The sequence below is a fragment of the Argiope bruennichi genome, chromosome 7 (assembly GCF_947563725.1).
Source record: "Argiope bruennichi chromosome 7, qqArgBrue1.1, whole genome shotgun sequence".
Lineage (NCBI taxonomy): Eukaryota > Metazoa > Arthropoda > Arachnida > Araneae > Araneidae > Argiope > Argiope bruennichi.
The window spans coordinates 81,125,037-81,148,959 of record NC_079157.1 but is presented as its reverse complement, the minus strand read 5'-3'; the positions used below and the strand labels follow the sequence as shown (position 1 = coordinate 81,148,959).

At 29.3% G+C, this 23,923-nt stretch overlaps 1 protein-coding gene across 5 annotated transcripts in view; it reads right to left on the bottom strand.

The window, feature by feature from the left end:
- The window catches only part of LOC129975610 (neurogenic locus notch homolog protein 1-like), an 85,196-nt gene that overhangs the window by 14,227 nt on the left and 47,046 nt on the right, over positions 1-23,923 (bottom strand). For all 5 annotated transcript variants that reach the window (XM_056088681.1, XM_056088683.1, XM_056088684.1 and 2 more), the window contains 17 exons: positions 23,715-23,822; positions 23,510-23,617; positions 23,302-23,409; positions 23,094-23,201; positions 22,885-22,992; positions 22,683-22,790; positions 22,478-22,585; positions 17,544-18,089; positions 14,681-14,923; positions 12,223-12,339; positions 10,087-10,212; positions 8,447-8,560; positions 6,339-6,461; positions 3,745-3,876; positions 2,981-3,124; positions 1,479-1,613; positions 871-1,010 (listed from right to left, as the gene is read on the bottom strand). In XM_056088681.1, coding sequence (XP_055944656.1) covers positions 871-1,010; positions 1,479-1,613; positions 2,981-3,124; positions 3,745-3,876; positions 6,339-6,461; positions 8,447-8,560; positions 10,087-10,212; positions 12,223-12,339; positions 14,681-14,923; positions 17,544-18,089; positions 22,478-22,585; positions 22,683-22,790; positions 22,885-22,992; positions 23,094-23,201; positions 23,302-23,409; positions 23,510-23,617; positions 23,715-23,822 — 2,576 coding nt within the window. The remainder of the gene's footprint in view (positions 1-870; positions 1,011-1,478; positions 1,614-2,980; positions 3,125-3,744; positions 3,877-6,338; positions 6,462-8,446; positions 8,561-10,086; positions 10,213-12,222; positions 12,340-14,680; positions 14,924-17,543; positions 18,090-22,477; positions 22,586-22,682; positions 22,791-22,884; positions 22,993-23,093; positions 23,202-23,301; positions 23,410-23,509; positions 23,618-23,714; positions 23,823-23,923) is intronic.

Below are 23,923 nucleotides of genomic sequence, written 5' to 3'. Positions count from 1 at the left end.
ATCCCTAATTCCTGTCTATCTTGAATGACGTTCTGGTCATTCAATTTAATTATAGGCCTGCGGGTAGGTCGGGTTGGCTTAAGAATTCTTAGTTCCCATTCTAGTGAGGATTAGACAATAAATTCATAATTTAAGTTAAATATGGAATGCACTTTACTGTTCTTTTTCTACAGCTGTAAACTACTTGTACAATATATATATATATATATATATATATATATATATATCATGTTATAATGCAAGTTTTAAAGAAACACACGTAAATGATAAAAGCGAGCTGGACATAAAAATAATATAAGAAAAATAGTGTTGGTGGTTTAAGAAAAACTATCCCGCATACTCTCACGTACCCCTCCCCGAGAAGAAAATTATTGGCTTTGAGTAAGGGTGCAATTGTCTTGCATGGCATTAGCGAATAATAGTTAAAAAGATGTTAATTTTTCACGAATCTAGCATTTTGACTGAATCTATCGTGCAAATGTGCATTTTGAACTCCTAAATGATGCCAATATCTGACACGGAACTGCAGATGTAGTCATAAAATAATCTCGCACATACGATTGACAAAAATATAAAAGAAAGTTTTATTTATCTCTCAAAATTCTGTATAATTTATTGACTGTCTATTAGGCATATAGACACACCAGCACACAATAGGATGATGTCTAACATTTTTCAGCCATTTCTACAACATTAAAAATCAGCAGTTAAACCTCTTTGTTTAGATTACGCATGTGTGATTATTACTAAATCTTTTTAATTATCGATCGCTTCTACATTGCTTTCATTTATTGAAATCAGAAGTAATGTTATTCGGATGAGATAAGAGGTGTTTTTTCACAAGTCGTGATAGTGCTTATATTTACTCACTGATGCTCTGAGGTCCTGACGGATTGCATTCATGTCGATGGAGCCATCTTGAGTTCCGGCATGGGAAGCAGGTGACAACAGTTTCTTTGTCGAATATCTTTCAAGGGAAAGAAGAAGTTCCCCATTGTAGGATGCGTTCACTAGAAAATAAGATTGAATCTTTACATCCAGTTTAGATAATTAAAAGATGAAAGTTTAGAAACTATTTATCAGTTAAGGGTGCATGCAATATGTATCAATTATTGTGAAAATAATACATTTTGAAACTGAAATGAGTGTCTTCTGATTTTTGAAGAAATTTTTAATACATCCATTTTTTATGGTACGAATGAAAAAAGTGAGGGAATCTCCTTTTTTTTAAAATCAACCTTAAAGTTCTTGTTAAGAACAGCAAAGTCAAATTAAAAATGTTGTTATCTTGTTAAAAACAGCTTCGAACAAAAAACTTATATTAAACAAGAATACGCAGGTTCGAAATTCTGCTCAATTACCACTCTGCTGTGGATAATTATTAATATAAGTGTTAGTAATAAATCAAATTATGGATATAAAAGCATGTAATGTTTTGCACGAATATGAAAAAAAAAAAAAAAATGTAAAGCATATACCTAAGTCTGAGCATCGACCATCCGGGCCGAGCGTCAATAATGGAGGACATCTACAAAGAGCTTCATATCCGTCCATATCGCAAATAGCTCCTTTTCGACTGCACTCTTTTTTTTGAGAATCCAGGTCACATTTTCCTATGGAATAATATATAAAAAAGTTCATTATTAACATTTCTGAGTCTTTCGAGTGCGATAATTCAAGCAATATCAAAATGAGAAAATATTTTGAAGTAGTTAATTTAATCTCGACAATAATTCAGCATTCTTTCAACATAACTTATTAAAATAAATGCATGTCAGCAAATGTTTGCAATAAAGAAAAACTTAACTGAAGCAGTATAATTATTTTGCATGCAAATCGTTGCATTTTACGTAAAGATCTATATATGACTTTTATTATAACTTATATAACCTTTATCAAATACAACTGTATACACACACACATATATTATATATATATATATATATATATATATATATATATATATATATATATATATATATATATATATAAAAATATTTAAATTATTAATGTAAAAATGCTTTATCGAAGCAAGTTTCTCTAAGGATGCCCTCCATTATTCAATATCCTTAAAAGAATATATATTGCTCTAAACTTTCTAAATACCTCAAGCATATACAATACGTATGAAAATGCAGATTTTGAAGCTTCTTAAGTCTTCTTCTTAGTTCACTTCAGTTATTTAAAATAAAATACCAATATAGAATGAGAAATTCATACTGGACCGTTAATACATTTTGGAAACTTGATGAGAGAAATTTAAGTCATAAATTAATTACAAGTAAATATGCACAACTTGTGCAAACAATGCTTCATGCTGGAGAACGCATTTTAAGTCGGGGCTACAAATCATTGCAAAATAAAAGGATCGCGGCTCCTATTGTCACTCACACATTTTCAACAGAACTCATTTTGAGTCATATGTCCGTTCATTTTTTTATATTTATTAAAGCTTTTTTTTACCAACGAAAATGAAATCAATAGAGTTCTTCGAAGTCAAATTAATTGTAATATTTACAACATTTGAGCATATAATTGATATTTTGTTGAAAAATAATTAAAATCAACTAGGAAATACAAATTTAACACATCTGATATATTTAAAACATACTAGCATATTTCTCCTTTATATTCTTTTGCTGAAAAATGTTTAAAAGTTATAATCAGATATTTTATTTATAAGTAAATTTAATTACTGAAATATATTGTTTTATCTATATAATAATAACTAGTAAAATATTTTATACATATTTAAATATCGGTTTTAATATCAAGTGCACAGATTTCTAATCAAAGGAACGCATAAGTAAACGGCTTTATGGCGAAATTTGTAACTTCACATAAATATTGCGGTGTACAGCTGCTATAGATAAAAAAAAGATAACAGATATTGTGTAGAAAAAAAACTACAAATATTAATAATTAATTTGTAAACAATTCTGAAATATTTTGAATTATTTTGATAAATTCTCAGACTTACTTTTACATGTTCCATCTGTATCCATGCCTAACCCTTTCCCACACTCACACAAGAAACCATCAGGATGATCAAAATCTTCCATGCAGATAGCGTTTCTCTTTTTACAAATTTCTTTGCCTGCTCCTTCAGTGCACATAAATTTTTCTGAAACAAAATGAAAATGTATGAATTAACATCGAATTTTACTTTCCCAGTAATGAAATATTGAGCAAGAAAATATTGCAATCATTCAAAAACTTCGACCTCAAGAGATGGATGATATTTCACGCTTAAGTCTTATCAAGTCAAAGAAAACCGTTTTCGGAATTATGACTGTTTATCCTTAATTTCGATATATCAAAAAAGAAAAAAAAGCTAGATAAAATAAATATAGCACACCCCTCATCAACACATACAAATTTGCATTGATAGGAAGTTTATATAGGAATAGTATATATTGATAGGAAGTACGTATTGATTGGAACGTATATATTGATAGGAAAGTAGGTACTGATAGAAAGTGCATATAATATATTGATAGGAAGTACGCATTGATTGGAAAATATGTATCGATAGGAAAATTTGAAATATTAATAAGAATCTTGGTTACTATTAATAATAATCAATGCTAGTAATAAAAATAAGTAATAATTATCGATCAATTGGATAAATCAATTGATTATTTTTACTCTAACCTCTGCTAATTATATAGTTGAATTTATGTGCATTGCCATTTAGCACCAATTTAAGCTAGTAAAACGAAAGAAAAAAATCTGATTAATTACTTCTGCAAGTGAATCCAGTGTCATCATAGGTATATTTTCCGACACATTTGCATTTAAACACCAATTTTTTATCTACCACACAGGCGTTACCGGGACACAGTCCTTCTGGAATTTGATTTGCGGTACATAGATCTATAAATAAAGGAAATTATTATAATGATATAATAATAAATATTAATAATCCTCGTTTATTTTTTATTATTTTCGATTTTTAACGTTTAATACATCAGAAATTTGGACAAACATGAATTTAAATGTAAATTAAGTCTGAATGGAAATTCAGCGATACATTTCGCTTGAAATGATATGGAATCTTAATATAAGTAATTATGACATTATATATATTTTCAAAATAATGCCTATATAATAAATTGGTTCATCGCCAAAGTTGATACCCGATTTTCAAAAGAGATTCCAGAATGCATATTATTGGAAAATGCAAAGGATTGTTTGTACTTTAAAGACAGATAAAAGTATTTCTGAGCGTCGAATATTGATAAAATAAGATAATTTTTGAGTTATGTTAAATTTTAATGATAAATGAAAGGTTCAATTCAACTACACATGAAGAATTTCGGTTGCTTATTTATACTATGCTTTTGCTCTGCGGGTTGTAAAAAACAGTTTTTCTTGATTTCGGAACTGTGATTTTTATACTGTGAGATTAGCCAAGATCAGGATGGCGTTATGACATTTATTATGGTATTGTAGATGCTTTAATGGAAGAAAACTCTGCAATAACAATGAAGTAGAACTTGGAAACATTGAATACTGATAATTTGACTACTTAAAAAGGTTTGTACACATTTCCATGTTTGATACCTGAATGCCGCATCACTCTCTTTCTCTTTACATCAACCGTTTCTCTCCTTGAACTCTCCATTAGAGAGCAGTGTCTGTAATGCTTGATAACAAGTGAAGAGAAGAGATTTCATGTAACGATTGTTCTCCAATTTTTGTTGTGTTCTTGGCCATGTTGTCGTTTATCGGATATATTCACTTTGAGCTCTTCCGACTAAGCAAAACGGCCGTGTCAAGAAAGTACTATGAACAATTCATTAAATTGGGGAGAAACCCTTTGGGCTCTAGTAAACGAAAGATCTATGATATTCATCTACGGCGACGTCAAACCAGACATTGAGCAACAGACACTGAGAAAATTTCAAGAGTTGAACAGAAGCATATAAAATGCATCCTATTCTCCCGATCTTTTGCTATCTGACTGTCACCTATTCTGCTCTTTAAAGAATTCAAGAAGAAAGACAAAAATTCAAAATTCGAGGAAGAGGCTTAAAAGCAACTCAACAAATTTTTTTCAGGAAACCAAGATCATTCTTCAAAATCGGATTTGTAGATCGTAGGATCGTGTCGTACAGAAGAATAGAGATTATGATGTTATAAAAACCATATTGTTACAATTTCACACATCAGACAATCTTTTCAATGGAAATATTAAAAATATCTAAATTCTTGCAAAGATTTTTCTATTATTGACAAATATAGGTTGCTCCACTGATGAAACAAACTGATCACTAATGATTTGAAATCATTTTTTTTCAAAAAAAAAGTTTTGAGTTTATGGCTATTATTTCCTATAATTATGGCTATTATTTCCTATATTTTAATCTGAGTTGACGGTAATAACATACTAAGTGCTTTAGAAAATATGCAGTCGGGTATATGAGTATTTCCTATCGCATAATAGCGTGAAATGTTTCATGTACTTATTAAAGTAAGAATTTCTATAAAGAATGGAATACATGTTAATAATAATAATATCATTTACAAGTTGAAAATTTTGTCTGTCTATAATTTAACATTATTTTACTTTTACTTCGAAATAGTGTACTGTTTAAAGAATGCCGTCACTTAGCTCTCTGTCCACCCCCTCTGTTATCATTGCTCTATTTGGTGTATAATCTTTTCGCGGAAGATTTACAAGCCATCTCCATCTCAATTTTTCTTAGATTAGTGGATTTTCGTATACATTTTATATTGAACGTATTCACAATAGCACATATTTCATGATAAAAATTTAAATAAAAAATTATATTTTCATATTAGTCAATAAAATTGATTAAATTATGATTTCACATAATAGGTGCCATCCTGTGAGGAATTTGCGAAAAGGTGAAAAAAATTTATAATAATAACAAATAATTTTGAAACTCAGTGAAGATAAAAAGAAGAAATTAATTATGAATCAATACTTAAAAAAAAACTTTTGTTATTGTATTAAAATATTGAGATTAATAATTCAAACCAAATGTGTGCAGACAGAGAAAAAATAATAGAAACAAGATTCCTCGGAAAGAATAGATAAATCATAATTAATATCACCAGAAAGAAAATGTATCGCTATTATGCCATTTCATTTCACTTCCAGTCATTGATAAAAAGTAATTATCTTGAAACTAATACTCTAAAAATATTCTTAACTCTTTTCTTAACACGCTATAAATATTCCTTTTTTATTCTTTTTCATTTTAATAATAGACATTTTTCTATGCATGTTTATATTTAGTTTCCATTTATAACATTTCCCATTTTTTAAAAATATTTGTATGAATATTTGTTAGTTAAAAGAAACTTACCGACACAGGTAGATCCATTAAAAACATGTGTCGGGGGACACAGGCATGTGTCGTTGCCACCTATCTCAACACAGTCTCCAACGCCACAATTCACAGAGCAGAGTTCAGTGGTGTTTTCACGTACTATGAATAAGTAATTATTAATTAGCTCATATTTTTCTAAAGGGTAATTGTTTTTAAATGTTATTAATGCAAAGAAATTTCAGAATATTTTTGCTTTTATTAAGATGAAAACATTTTGCAGGTAATCCCCGTGTAGTCTTATTTATAGGGTTGTTATAAAATATCATGCAATTTAAATTTATCTTGGTTGAGAAAAGTGATAAAAATGTATCAAAAATTAAAAATAATCATATTTATATAACTGAAAAAGACTTCAATAAAGCAATATTCTCAAAATGGCCACGTATTAAAATCCTAAATATTTATCAATCTTCCATAATCAGAAATAGGATTCTAAAATAATTAGATTTAAATCTGTTGAAATCATATAAATTCAATTTCATTGATCTGAAATTGCATATTAAACCAGATAATTAAATATATAGCTTAATAAAATTGTGCGCTTATATACGATGTAAAATAAATGATTTCTTCCGAATTATAAGTTCGGAAATGCAATTCACATAATTTTCGTGTAAAGAATCTAAATTGAAAAGTCAAACAGAGACCACATTTATGAAAGAGTTTTTTTCCCCTCAGACGTCACAAAATAAATATAAAAGGAGAGAGATCCCTTTTAGGCTTTCATGGGCATTATGTAACAATCATTTATGGTCATTGTCGATTATTAAAATATGTGGATTAAACGAAGAACAAAAGCTGAATCAACAGCAAATAAATGAGACGGAAAACTGAAAGAATGGAATGGAGTATGATTCATCGACAAAGAATTACTGGAACTAGAGCGCAACTGCTTGTTTGTTACGTAGTAAATTGCCCTTTCTTGTATTTCTATAATAGTTTTCTTGAGTATTTTAAATTTTAAAAGGACAAAGACATAAAGGAATCCAGTGCATTCGTTCCACGACTTTCATCTGACCACTAACTAATTAGACAATCCTTTCTTTGTTATCTTATAATTATAGTTGAAAAGATGTCATTTGTTTAGATAGATGGTTTGGTACATTTAGAATAGCAGATGAGAGCCACAGGCGAGTCACGAAGTAGTCACTGATGTATTTAAAGGAGTATAACGTCAAGAACTGTGCTCCTTATATAAATAAAGCAAAACATATAAATTGCGTTCTAAAATCAAAAAATGAAAAATTGAAATCTGCTATCACAAATTTCAAGTTATCATGTGTGAACAATATTTTTTAAAGTCACGTGGTATCAATACGACTGAAAAATAACACCATATGTATCACATGACTCATATTTCTCATCTTTTAAGTGACTATTAGATTTCGCATAAGACAATATTTAGATAACGGTTTTTTTTTAAATCTCAAAATCATTTAAGCTCTAAAACTTTTTCACAGGCTAGAAAGATTGGAAATTAAAAGAAATTTTATATATATATATATATATATATATATATATATATATATATATAAACTTTCGATACCTCCCAGTGGTGTTTCTTGTTAATCTCCTTTGTGCTTCTTCTGGCGATAACTTCTTACGACCCTGTCCTTTATTGGGCAGATAGGAGAATCGGGTACATGCCGGACATTCATGCCTCGTGGTAGCGAAAAGTGACAACCTTCTTTATCATTTTTAATGACTCTAAAAACTGAAAAATTAATACCTCAAAAGCGATAAATCGCCAATTTTCTGCCCTTGCATTTTGTGGCTCCAAAAACCCCCAAATCAAAACACCATCATGTTCTCACATAATAATAATTGGAAGAAATTATAAATAATTTTATTAACTTTTTATTTAGAACGAATTAAAGAAATTTATAAAATGAAATCAATGATTAAAATGATTATTGTTTGCATGAATTGTGCGTAGCTTTTAGGAAGTTTATTTTTGTTAAATTATTATTTGCTGTATAGTGAAATATTGTCTCACACTAATGCGAATCACTTTATTTTGGGAGAGATAAATCTTATTTTCATTTCATTTCTTAAGCTTTTAATAACATTTCTAAAATTCTTACCACAAGTTCTGCTGTCCGGTTGCAGAGTGAATCCTGGATAACAGGCACAGCTTTCTGTGTCAATATCACACATTTGTTGACATTTCAAGATGCTTGGAATACTGCACACATTTCCTAAATAAAAAAAAATATTTTATTGTCCTATTTCATAAATTCAAAATATTATACAATGTATTCCATGCATTTCATCTACAATATGGAGGTACAGATGTTTTCGAAGAAGATTACTGACTTAATCGTTATGAAAATAAAACCTTGAGCGGAAATAAATTTTTGCTATGTAGCTGTTATAATAGATATTTTTAAAAAATGGAAACTGGAACTCTATTTTTAAAAAAAATATTGTATTGCTTCTTTCTATAATTAAAACTTTACAGGATGATTTATAGTTCAGCTCCAAGGTTATTAAGGAAAGAAGGGAACAGAAATATGTTTTCGAGGTTTTGAAGGAAATATTAAAATTCCACTTAACTTTTGCTTAAAAAATCTAATAAAAATTTTGAAACTATTTTCTCCGATTGAGCACATACTGCCCAAGAAATAACTCCTTGTCAAAATTTACAACCATGTCCTGCGATCTACTACAAAACATTACGCATGATTTTTAGTTATGCATGTTGCTTAAAGCAACTGATCAAAAGTAACCCAACACTTGTGGATTTAAGCATTTTATTTTTGAATTTCTCTAGAACGTTTGGACGAAACATTCTTGAAATTCATTTATATAAAAAATGCATTTAATTCAAATTTTTCAGTGAAGATTCAATCAGTGAGCTTTTAGGAAACTGGCCAGAAAATAATTTAAAATCTCTTCTCATACAGAATGCTGCTAAGAATTTTTGTTTGCCATGCACAATTTGTGCATGTAATTTCATAAAAATGATATTTATGTTTAAGAAGATTTCAAGGTTTATAAAGAAAAAAATCCCAAGTTTCCCCAAGTGATTTCTTTTCTTATACGACACAAAGATTTTCACAAAATTACATGAAATTTACACAATATATACCTATATGCAGGAATGGTACTATTTTGATCTTCGCACCCCTAAAATCTGTTAAATTCAGGTATCTCTGAATACTCTAAGGTCTAAGTTTCTCTTTCAAAGATAAGACAAATTCTATGTCGTCTAAGGGGATGCGTCTCCTCAGCATCCATTTAGTCTTAAAGAGTTGGTTATACAAAATAACTGAAGTCTCAAACATCCTTTGAGTGTTCTCAGGAAATTTCCTGTCTCCCGAACCAATAAAAAGTAAGCGTCTTTAATGAGCAAAGTACGTTCCTCTGGAAATCTTTTAACAAATCTTAACCAAAAGGAATATCCAGGCATCTAGGGTGCCCATCGTAGTTACTCTGAATGTGCGTTTTTGGCTTTTCATTAACGAGAGAGTTAAATACCTAAGTTAAGATATACCTATCTACCCAAGTTTCACAATTTCTATATTCTTAATATCTGGATTAGTTTTAATTTAATGGGTTTTTTTAAAAATTTTTTTTACACATTTTGATTGAAATGCATAGATTTGACACAATTCGAAAGGAGCTCTTATTAAACTTCAAAAAATAGCTGCAATATTAAAGCTTAGCTTCACTTAAACTAAATCCCAATATTAGAAAATAAACAAACGAATGCAGGGTTTACCTTCCATACAATATTCTCCATTGAAAATATATCCTTTCTTGCACTTGCATTTCACATATCCTGGATCACTTTCAATGTCTTCACATTCTTCATTTTCGCCGCAGGGATGCAAGGCACAGAAATTGGCTGAAAGGGTTACTCGTCATTATTAAAATTGTTTATTGTTGCACGGAATATTAAATGAATTATTATTAACTTTAGTTAGATTTTCATATGCTGTTGATTACATTTCACTTTATCGCTAGTGCGCCAGATTTTAAACCCACGAAAATGTGCTAAATATAACAATCTTAAGTAAATGATATTTTTCTTATACTACATGATACGTTCAAAAAAGAAATCAAATTTTTGAAAAAGAACTTTAACAAATCCATGTCCAAATTGTATGGTCATTTATTGCATTACTTTAATTTTAAAAACTCATTTACTGAAACCATAAATTTTTTTAATAATCTTAACAAGAGAGGGGTTCCAGACATCTAAATATTATGAATGGTAATTCGAGAAAAACATCCACCAAAAACGATTCAAAAGCTGGACGCGCTTCCAACTCAGGGGGCCACCTTTACGTCATGGAAATAAGTATTTTGATTAGTACGAATCCTATTAAATGAATATGAAATTTTCACAGATGTTGCCCCAAATATGAATTCATGCCAGGAAATTTTGATTAATAATCTATTGGCACTTATCATTGCATTAAAATTTGCCTTTTGTCTTTTAACATTAGCAAAATATGTCATAGCTTATGAATAGTTGCTATATCCCATAAATGCAGATATAAAAGATGTAATAGTTAGGAACTCGATAAATTTCAACCTTTTAATATCTAGCTATGCTTCGAATGATTCGAAACGATTGAAAGAGTTTGTGAAATATTTTACGAAGTCTCAAAAAATTAATACGTTGTGCGAGTCAGAAATGAATGTACTTCAAACAACGATGTGGCTTGAGTTGCGGACATACACATTTCAGATGTTATAAAACTTTCAATTAAACCATTGCGTAAAGATTTCTGTGTGGATTGGCTTCATAAGCTACAGGTTTTGCAAACAGACTTAAGAATGAAGCCAATTCTCACGTATGTGCCGAAGTTAACTGCCATAATTTGCGATTTGGAAATACGGATACTGACTGCACATGGAATAATTGAATAATAGCGTGATTCTCCATAATTCAGCTTTTTCTCAGACAGTCGTGTTTTGTTATCCTATTTTCTTCATAGTAAAGCTATTAATTGCTTCATTTACCGAGACATGCTCTGGTTCTTCACTCAATGAAAGAAAATGGTACCCGACTTCATTCTGCAGTTGCTGAGCTTCATTACAATAGCAAAACAACGTGCATCAGTACCTGGAAGATCGTCAACCCTATCGCTGGATCGGCCATGCTGAGTCAAATGATATGCCATCGATGTCTTGGTCTCCAGATCTAAACCTTGCGATTTATTTTCTAATGAGGTTTCTTTAAAGAGGTATTTTTCATACCTTTACTTGACTTCATGCATCCAATTTTCATATTAGACGCATTAACAGGACACATTCTATAACGAGTGTCGTTAAAACAGAATACCGAATAGACAGTTGTAGTGTCACAGAAGGAGCAAACGTAGAATAGCTACAGAAACTTGGATTAGCTGAGGTTTCACTTTTTTCTCCCTTTAATGGGAATCACTCAGTGACATTTTTACACATGTGACATTTTTGCATGAGAACATGCTGCTGTAAGTGCTTTACGGTTGTTATAGAAATAACTCGATCCATGAAGCAACACTCAATAACGTAGTTTTCACGAAAAAAAAACGATATTTTTTAAGCTGTGCAGTGATGAATATTCTTAATTGGCAATAATTAATATAAACTCTCCCAAGCAATAAGGTAATATGAATTTAATTATGAAGAACTGAAAATGTATGCATGAAATTGTTGAGATCTAGTGTTGCTTTCATTTAGACCACAATATATATACCCACTATTTTACTAGTATATAAGGGCCTGCAATTTTTTAAAAAAAACTTCGAAGTATTAATCAGTTAGTAGTGTGAAAATTACAACAGTACAAACAACATAAAATTCTATGGTCATCTTCAAACGAAACGTATAATAATTTAAATACAATGCATTTTCTTTTACTTACGCACGCATTTTTTACCACTCAGGATAAAATCTTCTTTGCATTGACAAGCTCCATTTTTGCACACTTCGTTGTTTGCTTCATTGCATTTTATGGCCATAAATGGACACAGATCCACAACTGAAATAAAAATTGCGATATTTATAATATTTCAAATGTAAATAAAATTTCTGGTATCGTTAAATAGAATTATTGGAAGGTGATGAAAGGAAAAAATGTGAATATGTTTTTAGTAAACACTTTGCATTTGTATAAACATTTGTCTAGGAAAATACTTTTTGTAGTTAGATATTTTTAGTAAAAGGTGACGTTTTATAATTCATAAACAAGTTATAAGGAATTATATAAATTAAGAGAATAAACCAACAATAAAATGATTCTAAAAAAACAAATCAGTTGGGTAATCTTTTTTAAATTATGTTAATCATTTGCTGACCTGTAAATTGGAATTATCTAGTCCCAATATAATACAATTTTAAAAAGGATTACGCACTTGAAGCTTTCTTTCATCCTCTTGATGTTTTATTTATTTTAAGGCTATTAAATGTTCAATGTCTATAATACGGAATAAAGAATATTTTGTTCACTCGCATTATTATTTTTTAAAATTAATTTTGGAAGAATAAATAATTAATTTATAAACGATCCATTTCAATTTTCGTCCCTAATAGAGGATTTTGAAAAATAAACAAAAATATTTTAATTAAACAATCAATTGCTAATTTAAAAATTCATTAAATATGTTTTTTATAAATAGCTTTTAATTAATTTCTATAATCCTAATAGTGATTTGTAAAAATGTTAACCGTTGTTGTGCAAAAAAAACCAGAATATTATGCGTAAACTTAAATGCATTTTAATCTCTCTGTTATGAACAAGATTTCCAATACTCATAGCATGCTTGTTTGTTTGTTTGGATTTTTCTGAAGCAAGAGCCATGGTTTAGACTATGCTGCGCCAAACTAAGGTTGAAATCCTATCAATGTACAATAATCAAAAACAGATAGTGTACAAAAATACCCAAAAACAAACAAGTTTAAATGAGTACATAAAATTTGACAGACTTTAAAAATGCAAGAATTTGAGCATGTGTTGTCTTACCAAGTAAGAAAGGTAATGGAGTGATCGTGCTTTGAAAAAATAGCAAACGCTGAGCATTGAAATTTTTGCATTCTGACAATATACGTTGGACAGACATTTGGCAGTCACACTGAGAACATAGAGGTGGTTGTTCACCTAGCAACAAGTGGAGATGGGTTAATCTAGTATGCCCAGTGCGTAAACGAGTTAACACTGCGTCTGCTTTTCGATTCGGTAATGAAAACCATGGTTGTACATGAGGTTGTACATGAAACCATGGTTGTACATTAGGTTATTGTTAGTTTCAAGGTCCCACTGAGCTTGCTATTTGAATTAAAGAAGCATTTTAGTGTGCTTATTTAAGTCGCTTACAGTCGCTTATACTGTTGCCTATTATTGCCTACTATTGCCTATTTTTATTGGTATACTGTTGAATACTATTGCCTGCTCATTGCCCAGAATTCCTACATGAGAGGATATCCAAAAGAATAAAATAGTAAAATCACAAGAAGTCAGATTTTTAAAATTTTTTAAAATCAAATTATGGTTATAAGGATGAAGATAAAATGATTTTAGTGATTGTCCAACATTTAGAGAGTCGGTATAAATAATAATGTATATAAAATAGCAGTTGTTTCTGCCGTAAAAAATTGAACAAAAGAAATGAAGTGTAAAAGAAATGAATGAATCTGGTAAGACAACAGCGCGAAAAAGACATGATTAGATCATGACCCATTGGTATAAATCGGAAGAAAGTCTTTGTATTTGTCTGTCTGTGGAAGAAAAATCTGCTGATAAGTAATTTGTGTTGTCTCAGATTTGTTAAAAATGTTGAACTGGTTTAAAAATTGCATATTAAGATTTTTTCAAGGTCGAAAGCCATTTACCAGCTGGGGACTTATGTGTAGGTTAAGCAGATTTTCTGAAAGAAAATTTTGGATTCTTGTAAAAAATTTCTTGAATTCTAAAATAATAGCTCAAAGACAGCATTCGTCTTCTTACATCAAGGGAAGGTTCATAACATTCGGTATAAAGACTTTTCACAGGAGATGTCTTAAATGGCCCTGAACACAATATAAGTGCTGTGTGATGAACAGGATCCAGTTCTTTTAAAACGCCTTTTCTTGCAGATCCATAAATTTTGCAGCCGTAATCCAACTAGAGAGCACAGTGGCTTTATATATTTTAATCAAAGAGTCATTGCATGCTTTACATAATACACATATTCCGATATATATAATATATAAGTACAAAAAATCAGTTTAATAAATTTAAAAAGTGTCTGTGGTAATATTTTTAATGCGTTATCAAGAACAGATATGACTCTGTTTTTCTATACAAAATAGTTTCTAGAATTTTTTTACACTACATAAAAAATTACCTTCGCATTGTTTTCTCTCATAATTGTAATACTGATTCTCTGCACATGTACAGCGACCTAATTTGGCCTGTAAGTCAAACGTACAACCTCCTCCTTCGCAAAGTTCTTTACCTTCACCTTCCGTGCACCAATTAGTATCTGTGCAGTTCTCTCCTGTGTACGGAGAAGGACAGACGCACTTTGCGATTCCGTTTTCCTCCTTGCAAGTTCCCCCATTTTGGCACGGATTAATATCGCATACTCCTGAAAAAGGACAGAGGTAAATAATCTTTAATAAAACTAGTTCTTATACCTTCCATTATTTGGAATATTTAGAAGCCAATTAATATATGCCATTTTTCCTTCAAAATAACACTGTTTGTTTATTGCGAATTTCTATACATTGTTTAAATTTTCAGTTACTGAAATGCTTGAACGGCTATTTTTACAATGCCCCAGCAGATGGCGCAACGTTGTCTGCCATGAAATAAAATAGGAATAGATCCAGATGCCATTAATGCACTGAGATTAGTACAAACTAAAATTGTTTTTTTTATAAATTAGAAGGGTTAACATATGGAATGAAGAATGCATAAAAATAAAATAAATACTTATTCAACTAATTTTTATTATTACAATTTTTATTATTGAAGGGCTTCTGAACCTTCTATGTCTAATGAAGAAGTATTGAGGACATGATTTACTGATAACTAAATGATGTCCAAACACAATGCGATTTCTTTTTATTTAAAGAAAATTAAATAATACCTAGGGATATGCAATGCAGAAAGGTTGTTTACTTTTTTTCCATTTTCTTAATAAATTCAGATAAATATCAATAGCATTATACTATCAATCTAATTATTAAATTTAGATGTATAAAAATATTTTATTTAATAAGTATCAAGCGCATAATCTGGAAATGTCTGTTGTCCATTCTCTTTTTTCTTTGGAATAGTAAAAAGATCTCCTGAACTTTCTGAAATGGAACAATTATTTTCGCAAAGAGTATTTCATAATTTCGGAAAGAAATAATGTGCCTCTCTCTGAACTATAAGCACATTAATGGCTCACTTTCAAGAAAGAGTAGTTAAATTTAAGGTTACGATTTCTCGAGATAAATATTCAACTAGAAAAAGGTTTTTTTTTTTTTTTTAAACTTTAAGCAAGCAATTTCATCTTGTTCTATAACTAGCATGTTCTAGAGGAATAAAGGTTATATCTGTGTCAATCTCTGAAAAGGCAACTATCTTAGTCACTATGGTAATTTGACCCTGAGACAGAAAAACGAATATTAAGAAAAATTCTATTGGAAAATCGGAAGGCAAATGCAGATTCTATTAGTACAAAATACCCAATGGCTTTGTTGCAACATCTTTCCAATATGATATGAGATTCAGAATATCAAGAAATATTATGGAGAAATCATATAATATCAAATGCTAATAGTGTTTTTCTGGATACGTAAAAAACAACAACAAAGATTCATCCCTTTACATTATTAACACCTCTGATTCCATAATTTTGGAAGCAGTATGGCTGAAAGACAGTTGAATGGAATGTAAGTGATGAGAGTTTTTCAACAAAAAAATCACATGCTGTTATTAAAATGCAATCAAAATTGGGAGTTGAAAATTTTTTCTTCAACCCCTAATTTTAAGAGAATGCAATATTGGAAACTCTCTAGTAAAAAAATTATATATTATGATTAAGAGATACTAAGCCTTACTTGAGCTACCTTTCAGTGGCAAGAAAATTATGATTTAACTTTCTCCCTATTTTGGTCGAGACTTTCTGACTTCCTACAATTAATTCTTTACCATTTCAAGTGTAATAAAAATGAATTAATCTATTTATCGCATTAGCAAAACATATAAATAAATATTTATCTGTTATTACCTAAATATGCATTGCATTGTTTCCCTGATGCGTTCAGCATTAATTTATTCACCTTAAATTTTGCCCTATGCACAAAATTATTATGTCGATTAACTTTGCTTCAAAGTGATGATAACAACTTGAAATGCTGCTATCAATCTATAAAGCACAGTGCAACTTTATAAGGAAAAATTTCTTAATTATAATCAAATCTGTTTCTCCACATGAAAATTAAAATGTTTCCTCTTTTAAGCTTTACAGGAATTCTTCTTCAAAATTTCTCAGAAGATTTTCTTTATGTTTGATAATTTTAATAAAATAATCATAAGTAAATTTCATCTATAGTTATAAACAATAACGCAACACAATTACTTGCATTTTGTGGTAAATATGTTGAGCCTTTTAGAAACGGTACAGATATTGTATAATTTAAAATTTCTATACACTAAATGTCGATACTAGTGTACAGTAAGAATTTGTCACTTCTACGGAACTAAACAATGTGCCGTATATTAATTCTGTACATATCTTTTCTCATCTCTCATGGGTAATTACTCTATCTAGTTAAATTACTAATAAATATTTTTAAAAAGGAGAAGATAAGAATAGGTAAATAGTGGTCACAGAGGACAGAATAGAAAAATATAAGAAAACTTTCTGCTGGAAAAGCACGTTCTTGTTTCTTCTGCTGAATATTGTTTGAAAGTTAATCTCTGCTTTTATATAGCCTTCACTAAAATATTTATTAAAAAGTATAACTAAGCAGGGATCTTAGACAAATTAAATATTTATTAAAACTTAAACCAATTATTTTAACATTAACCTATTAAAAATATTTGCCTTTGCAATACGATTCAATTTTAAATTCAAAACTAAAAAGCTGTCTCAGAAAAATACCATATAAACAACAAATTGCTAACTAGTTTAAACATTTTTCTCAATCTTTTGCCAGCTTTTTACACAAATATTTTATTAAATTAAGTACCTTAATTTTATACATACTTACCTGGCTTTTTTGTCGTCACAGTAGTACTTGGTGTGGTAAAAGCAACTAGAGTGGTTTCTGAAGCATTTCTCACGTTAGTAATAAGAGTTGGCTCGTAAGTCATATTAACGTCATTAGTAAAATTAGACGGCTCATAAGTCGTTCCATTAAAGTCAAGTGTGGAATTGGAAGGTTCATAAGTTGTCCCATTAAAGTCAAGAGTGAAATTGGATGGTTCATAAGTTGTCCCATTAAAGTCAAGAGTGAAATTGGATGGTTCATAAGTTGTCCCATTAAAGTCAAGAGTGTAATTGGATGGTTCATAAGTCGTCCCATTAAAGTCAAGAGTGAAATTGGATGGTTCATAAGTTGTTCCATTAAAATCAAGTGTGAAATTGGATGGTTCATAAGTCGTCTTATTAAAATCAAATGTGAAGTTGGATGGTGGTTCATATGTTGTGGAAATTGAAGGAGATGTAGTTGAAACTTTTACGCTTGTTGAGTAGGCCGGACTTGTTTGAGTTGAAGGAATGGTACTCTTGGCTGTAGGAACTGCTGTAGTAAGTTCTGCAATAGAAAAAAATTATATATTATCATCAAAAACTGAAAAAAGTACTTATCAATATATATTTAGAAAGAAAATATAATATAGCATAAAACATTTACTCTACATCAAATTCAAAGTATTATTAATATTATATTCGATCTTAATAAATAATAAAAGATAGAAGAAATAAAATTTACGAAAGAAGAAGGAAAGAATATTTTAAATAATTTGAAAGTGTTAAAAAGATAAAGAAAACAGAAACATATGATTGAAAATAGATGACAGAAATAACCTTAACACAATGAATGCGCTTACATAGGGTTCCCATTTGCATTTGCTATACCTCCCTAACCTCTAAACGGTGACAGATTAGGTCATAGAGTAGAGTCTAGATATGGAAAAAAGGCTATGCGTTAGCCGATTAAACAATTACAGCACCATCTACCGGCAAATTTTGAAATTAGAATTGTCTCATCTAGAAGATAGACTTTTTTCTATACCTACAGGGCAACCTACACATAGGGCCAGAAGTGTCACTGATTAGAATTTAAGAGAGAGGATTTGCAATGGACATAAATGTGAATCCTGTATAACAATGTCAATTAATGTACATATAAACAATTTTGGAATTGAAAGATTAACAATTGTTAAAAAGATGAATAAAATGCTATAGATTCTTCAACTGTAGAAAATTTTCTGAATAGAATGCAACCAATGTGATCAAATAATCATTGTTTTTCTAGTAACACCATTTAAATAAAACCGGAAAGACAAAAATTTGAATAAATTTAGCTCATTAAGAACAAATTTAATTTAATTAATTAAAAAAATGAATAATAGCACAGAACAACTACTAAGGAAAATATCATATTTTAACCTATTTTAATAGATCTTTCTGATTAATGAAGCATTTTTGTGCATTAATTGCTAATTTATTCCCTCTTCCAACCCAATTAAATTTACCTCCAGTTATATTTTTTATAATGTGTATATTTTAATATGAATATTTTTTATTTATGTATAAACATGAAATGTCAAAAATGTTAGCACACCAGAAAAATTGAAAGATGTTAACAGAAGTTTTTCTTAAATGAAAAAATTACTAAGATAATGTATTATTAGAAGACAAAAAAGTGGCTGTAAAACCCTATTTACATTTATAAGAATGCATCCATTTACCCTGGTTTTCAAAAATTAAGCGACAAATTGTAATCTGGCACAAACTTTAAAGATATGCAAACAATTTGGACGAAATAGTATGAGACAGTATATATTATACCTGCTGTAATTTAAAGATGGAAGAAAATGTAGTACATCTTACTTACATTTTGTGATATCATTAGAGATGTAACTATCATAGTATTTCAAGTTTGAATTTACGAGTATTTATAAAAGCACATAACACTTTCACAAGATTTGTTTGGAGTTTGAAGATTTTTCAAGTGCAAATCTATATCTATACTTATATAAAGCTCAATGTGTGTGCGTGTGAGTGTGTTTCCGCTCTACGGGTCAGACCGTTTAACCTACAGTTACCAAATTTGATACATGTATACCTTGGAAGTCGGGAATGTGCACCTGCTGGTCCCTTTATTTGAATTTTTGATTAGAATTTTAATTATTAATTAAAAACTAATTTTCCCCCCAATAAAAATATCTATTTCCCCACCGCCAAATGAATAATGCTTCAGTTTTTTTCCCACTCTAATAAAGTTAGACAATATTTTTCGACCGATTATTTTAAATGATTCTGTTTATTTTCTTAACGTTTGAATCATTTAAAACTAAACATTGCTAATTAATAGATCTTTCAAGATTCATTATGAAGTACTTTTGAATTACAATAAAACATAATAAAGGTAATTAAAAATTTCTAATCTACATAGCGTTACCCTCACTGGCGTAGAAAATTTCACGCATTTGCGTTACCAACTGGCGTTGAAAATTCACGCATGCGGATTATGTTCTGATTGTTGACAACTATTTTCAACGGATGCGGACTTGATTTAAATTATTTTTAGGTTAGTTGTATGCTTTGTATTATATTAATTGCAGATTAATCATTTCCACTTTAATTTAATGCATAAATTCTATGGGAGCTAACAAAAAAATTAGAGAGATGCATATTACGTTATGACTGAAGACCTTTATAATATTATGTGTTAATATTATGTTATAATATTATGTGTTGGCCTTCTATAGGCCAGACTGTTTGACCTATAGCTGCCAAATTCGGCACAAGTATACCTTGAAGGTCGCGAATGTGCACCTCGGAGCAATTTTTTCTTCGAATTTTCAATTAGAATTTCAATTAATTAAAAGTTAAGAAAAATTTTGACGTTTCTCCGCTATAACTTCCAAAAATATTGCAATAAGAAATTGATTTTTACATCACATTGAAAAAGAAATTATCTTTCTAAACATACTAATGTTTTAACCAACAACTTAGATTTTTATTTTAATGAATTTTTAAAAAAATATTTAATTATCTTTTTACACAATATATTTCGCACAAAATAAAAATAAAATTTAATCTGTACGAGCACGTTAAAGAGAAAAAAATTAGCTTTTATCAATATGTTGCCATCATATGGGCAAAAGCTGAAATTAAAAAAATAAATCAACTATTATTGCAAATTAAATATATAAAAGTGTCATTTTCAGTACATGTCTGAATGAAATAAAATAAATATAAAATATGATTTTTTCTAAAAAAAATAAATTTAAGGTAAATTTTTTATAATCTTTTACATTACCTATATTACTAATTCATGTAACAGTTTTATTTAAGACAAATATTATTTAAAATGTATAAGATATCTACTCTAATCGAAGCCCAACAGGTAAATTGTAAACCTTTAGTAATAGGCATTTATCTGCTAACAAAATGGTCTACATGAAATAAATTATTATATTTTATGTAAATTTAATAAATAAATGCTGATGAATTATGAATTTAAAATTTTTACATATATAATTTGCCATGTCAATCATTTTTAAAACATTCTTGAGATGCTAATATCTTAAATAATAATATGTAAATAAAACTAACTAAATCAATCACTAAAGATGAAAGATTAATGAAAATGTGAATATCACGATTTTATAAAAACGGGCGATTTTGGATTATTTCATCGACCGTCTCAGAGAAACTAATCATCTCCCAGGGTTTCTCAAGAGGTTATAAAAATGTTGATTGTTCTTATATTGTAATATTCAAAGCTTAATAAATCAGTCAGGTTTGATCGCAGAAAACACATGTATTTATTTAATTAAAAGATGGGGTGTGAAGAATATTTTGCAGAATATGATTCTTTAGGACCAAACTATCTGAAGTTATATTTCATAATTTTTGAAGTATATTTTTAAACCAAAAAAATTATTATTGACATCATTTAAATAGTTCTGAAAATAACTAAGAACTGATTTATATAATGAATACGTGAAATTTTTGTTGAATAACTTTTTGAGATATAAATTATGAAACTTATTCTGTAGTACAAATAAGACTTCACCCAAGAAAACTAATGAACAAGAAGAACGATTCCGCTTTCAGTTCTCATATATTTTTTTTAATTACATGCTACGTTTTAGTAAGAAATGTGTTTGTATTAATTGTAGTTTCCTCCTTTAAACTTTAATTTAAAACTGAATTTTATGGTCGCTGATAGAAAATTAGAGAAAGTTGGATGCGTAGTACAATGCAGAGAATAGCTTAAGGCCTACATAACAATATAGGTGAAATAATTCTATGTCTATCAAAATTTGAATCTTACAAATATTTTGCTGAAAAAGGATGGTATAAGTGCATAAAGTATCAATTAAACATTTTAGCAAGTATTAATACTGGCCTACCGGCTGGTCGCAAAAGGCGGCTAGTAAATAAATAAAATGTTTCCTTAATTTTGCATTTTCCTGCATTTTTATAGAATTCTGTTCTTAGTCAATGAAAATCCTGAAAACAGTTTTTAATCTAGTATTTGGTTATGAAACCAATGTCCATGTAAGCTTTAGACGCTGAAAAACATTTTTAGGAAAATTAAGCCATAATAAAAAATTAAAATATTTTAAGAACGTACTTAGAATACTTCACGATTTTAAGATTTTTTTTTTATTGATCTTCAGTTTTCCGAAAAAAATATTTCTTATAATTAGAACATTAAAATAAGGTTATCCATATGTAGTTTTATTTTCCTTATTACTGAATTATATTTTTAAAACATTTAGTAAATTACAGTAACTCATTTTGAGATTGGTTCTCAATGCATCAGTGAATTGTAAATAAGTGAGTAATTTTTAAACTGTCTTAAAATTAATGTTACGCATTAATCTTAAAATATTTTCAAATTTTTTACAAATTGTAAATAAATTATTATAATGTGTTTTCAATAAAATCATAAATAGTTACCATTTTCACATCTGTCACCAACAAACTGATCTTTACAAATACATTTAAAAGAATCTCTTTGTAGAGTACAGGTACCACCATTCTTGCAAGGATTGTTTGTGCATGGATCTGTCATTAGAGATAGGTGCAACGTTATAATTATTTATAATAAAAAAAGCCTTCTTATTATTTATCAGAATAATTATTAATACATGAATTAACCAACCTTTCTCGCATTTATCTCCAAAATATGGTTTATTGCAATCGCACTTGTAAGAACTACCTTGCAGTCTACATTTGCCGCCATTCGCACAAGGGTTATTTGTGCATGGATCTGTCAGTAGAGAAAGGAGCATTACAATACTCATAAACAGATACATGGACTTCTTATTTATAAAAAATAATTATTGACACATTAATCAACTGACCTTTCTCGCATTTATCTCCAAAATATGGTTTAGTGCAGTCACACTTGAAAGAGTTACTCTGCAGTCTACACTTGCCGCCATTCGCACAAGGATTATTTGAGCATGGATCTGTCAGTAGAGAAAGGATCGTCATGAATATTATTTATAAAGAAAAATAAAGCCTTCTTATTATTTATAAGAATAATTACTTTAGAAATTAATCAACTAACCTTTCTCGCATTTATCTCCAAAATATGGCTTAGTACAGTTGCACTTGAAAGAGTTACCCTGTAATCTACACTTTCCTCCGTTCTCACAAGGATTTTTAGTGCATGGATCTTTGAGTTAAAAGAGGAGCATTGTATTAATAATTTATAAATAAAAATAAAGCTTTCTTATTATTTATCAGAATAATTATTTACACATGAATCAACTAACCTTTCTCGCATTTGTCTCCAAAATATGGTTTACTGCAATCGCACTTGAAAGAAGTGCCCAGCAGTCTACACTTGCCGCCATTCGCACAAGGATTAATTGTGCATGGATCTGTCATTAGAGAGACGAGTATTGTAATAATTATTTATAGACAAAAATAAAGCCTTCTTATTATTTATCAGAATAATTATTATCACATGAATCAACTGACCTTTCTCGCATTTATCTCCAAAATATGGCTTGGTGCAGTTGCACTTGAAAGAGTTACCCTCCAGTCTACACTTGCCTCCATTCTGACAAGGATTTTCAGTGCATGGATCTGTCAGTAGAAATAGGAGCATCATAATAATTATTTATAAATAAAAACAAGACCTTCTTATTATTTATCAGAAATGATTGTTAATATGTAAACTAACCTTTCTCGCATTTATCTCCAAAATACGGCCTGGTGCAATTACATTTGAAAGAGTTACCCTCCAGTCTACAATTGCCTCCATTCTCACAAGGATTATTTGTGCAAGGGTCTATAAATATCATGAATTAATTCATCTTATTACTTTTAAATCATAAATAAGTTGAAATCTATAATAAATACCAAAACATAATAGGTTGCAATGGAATTTAA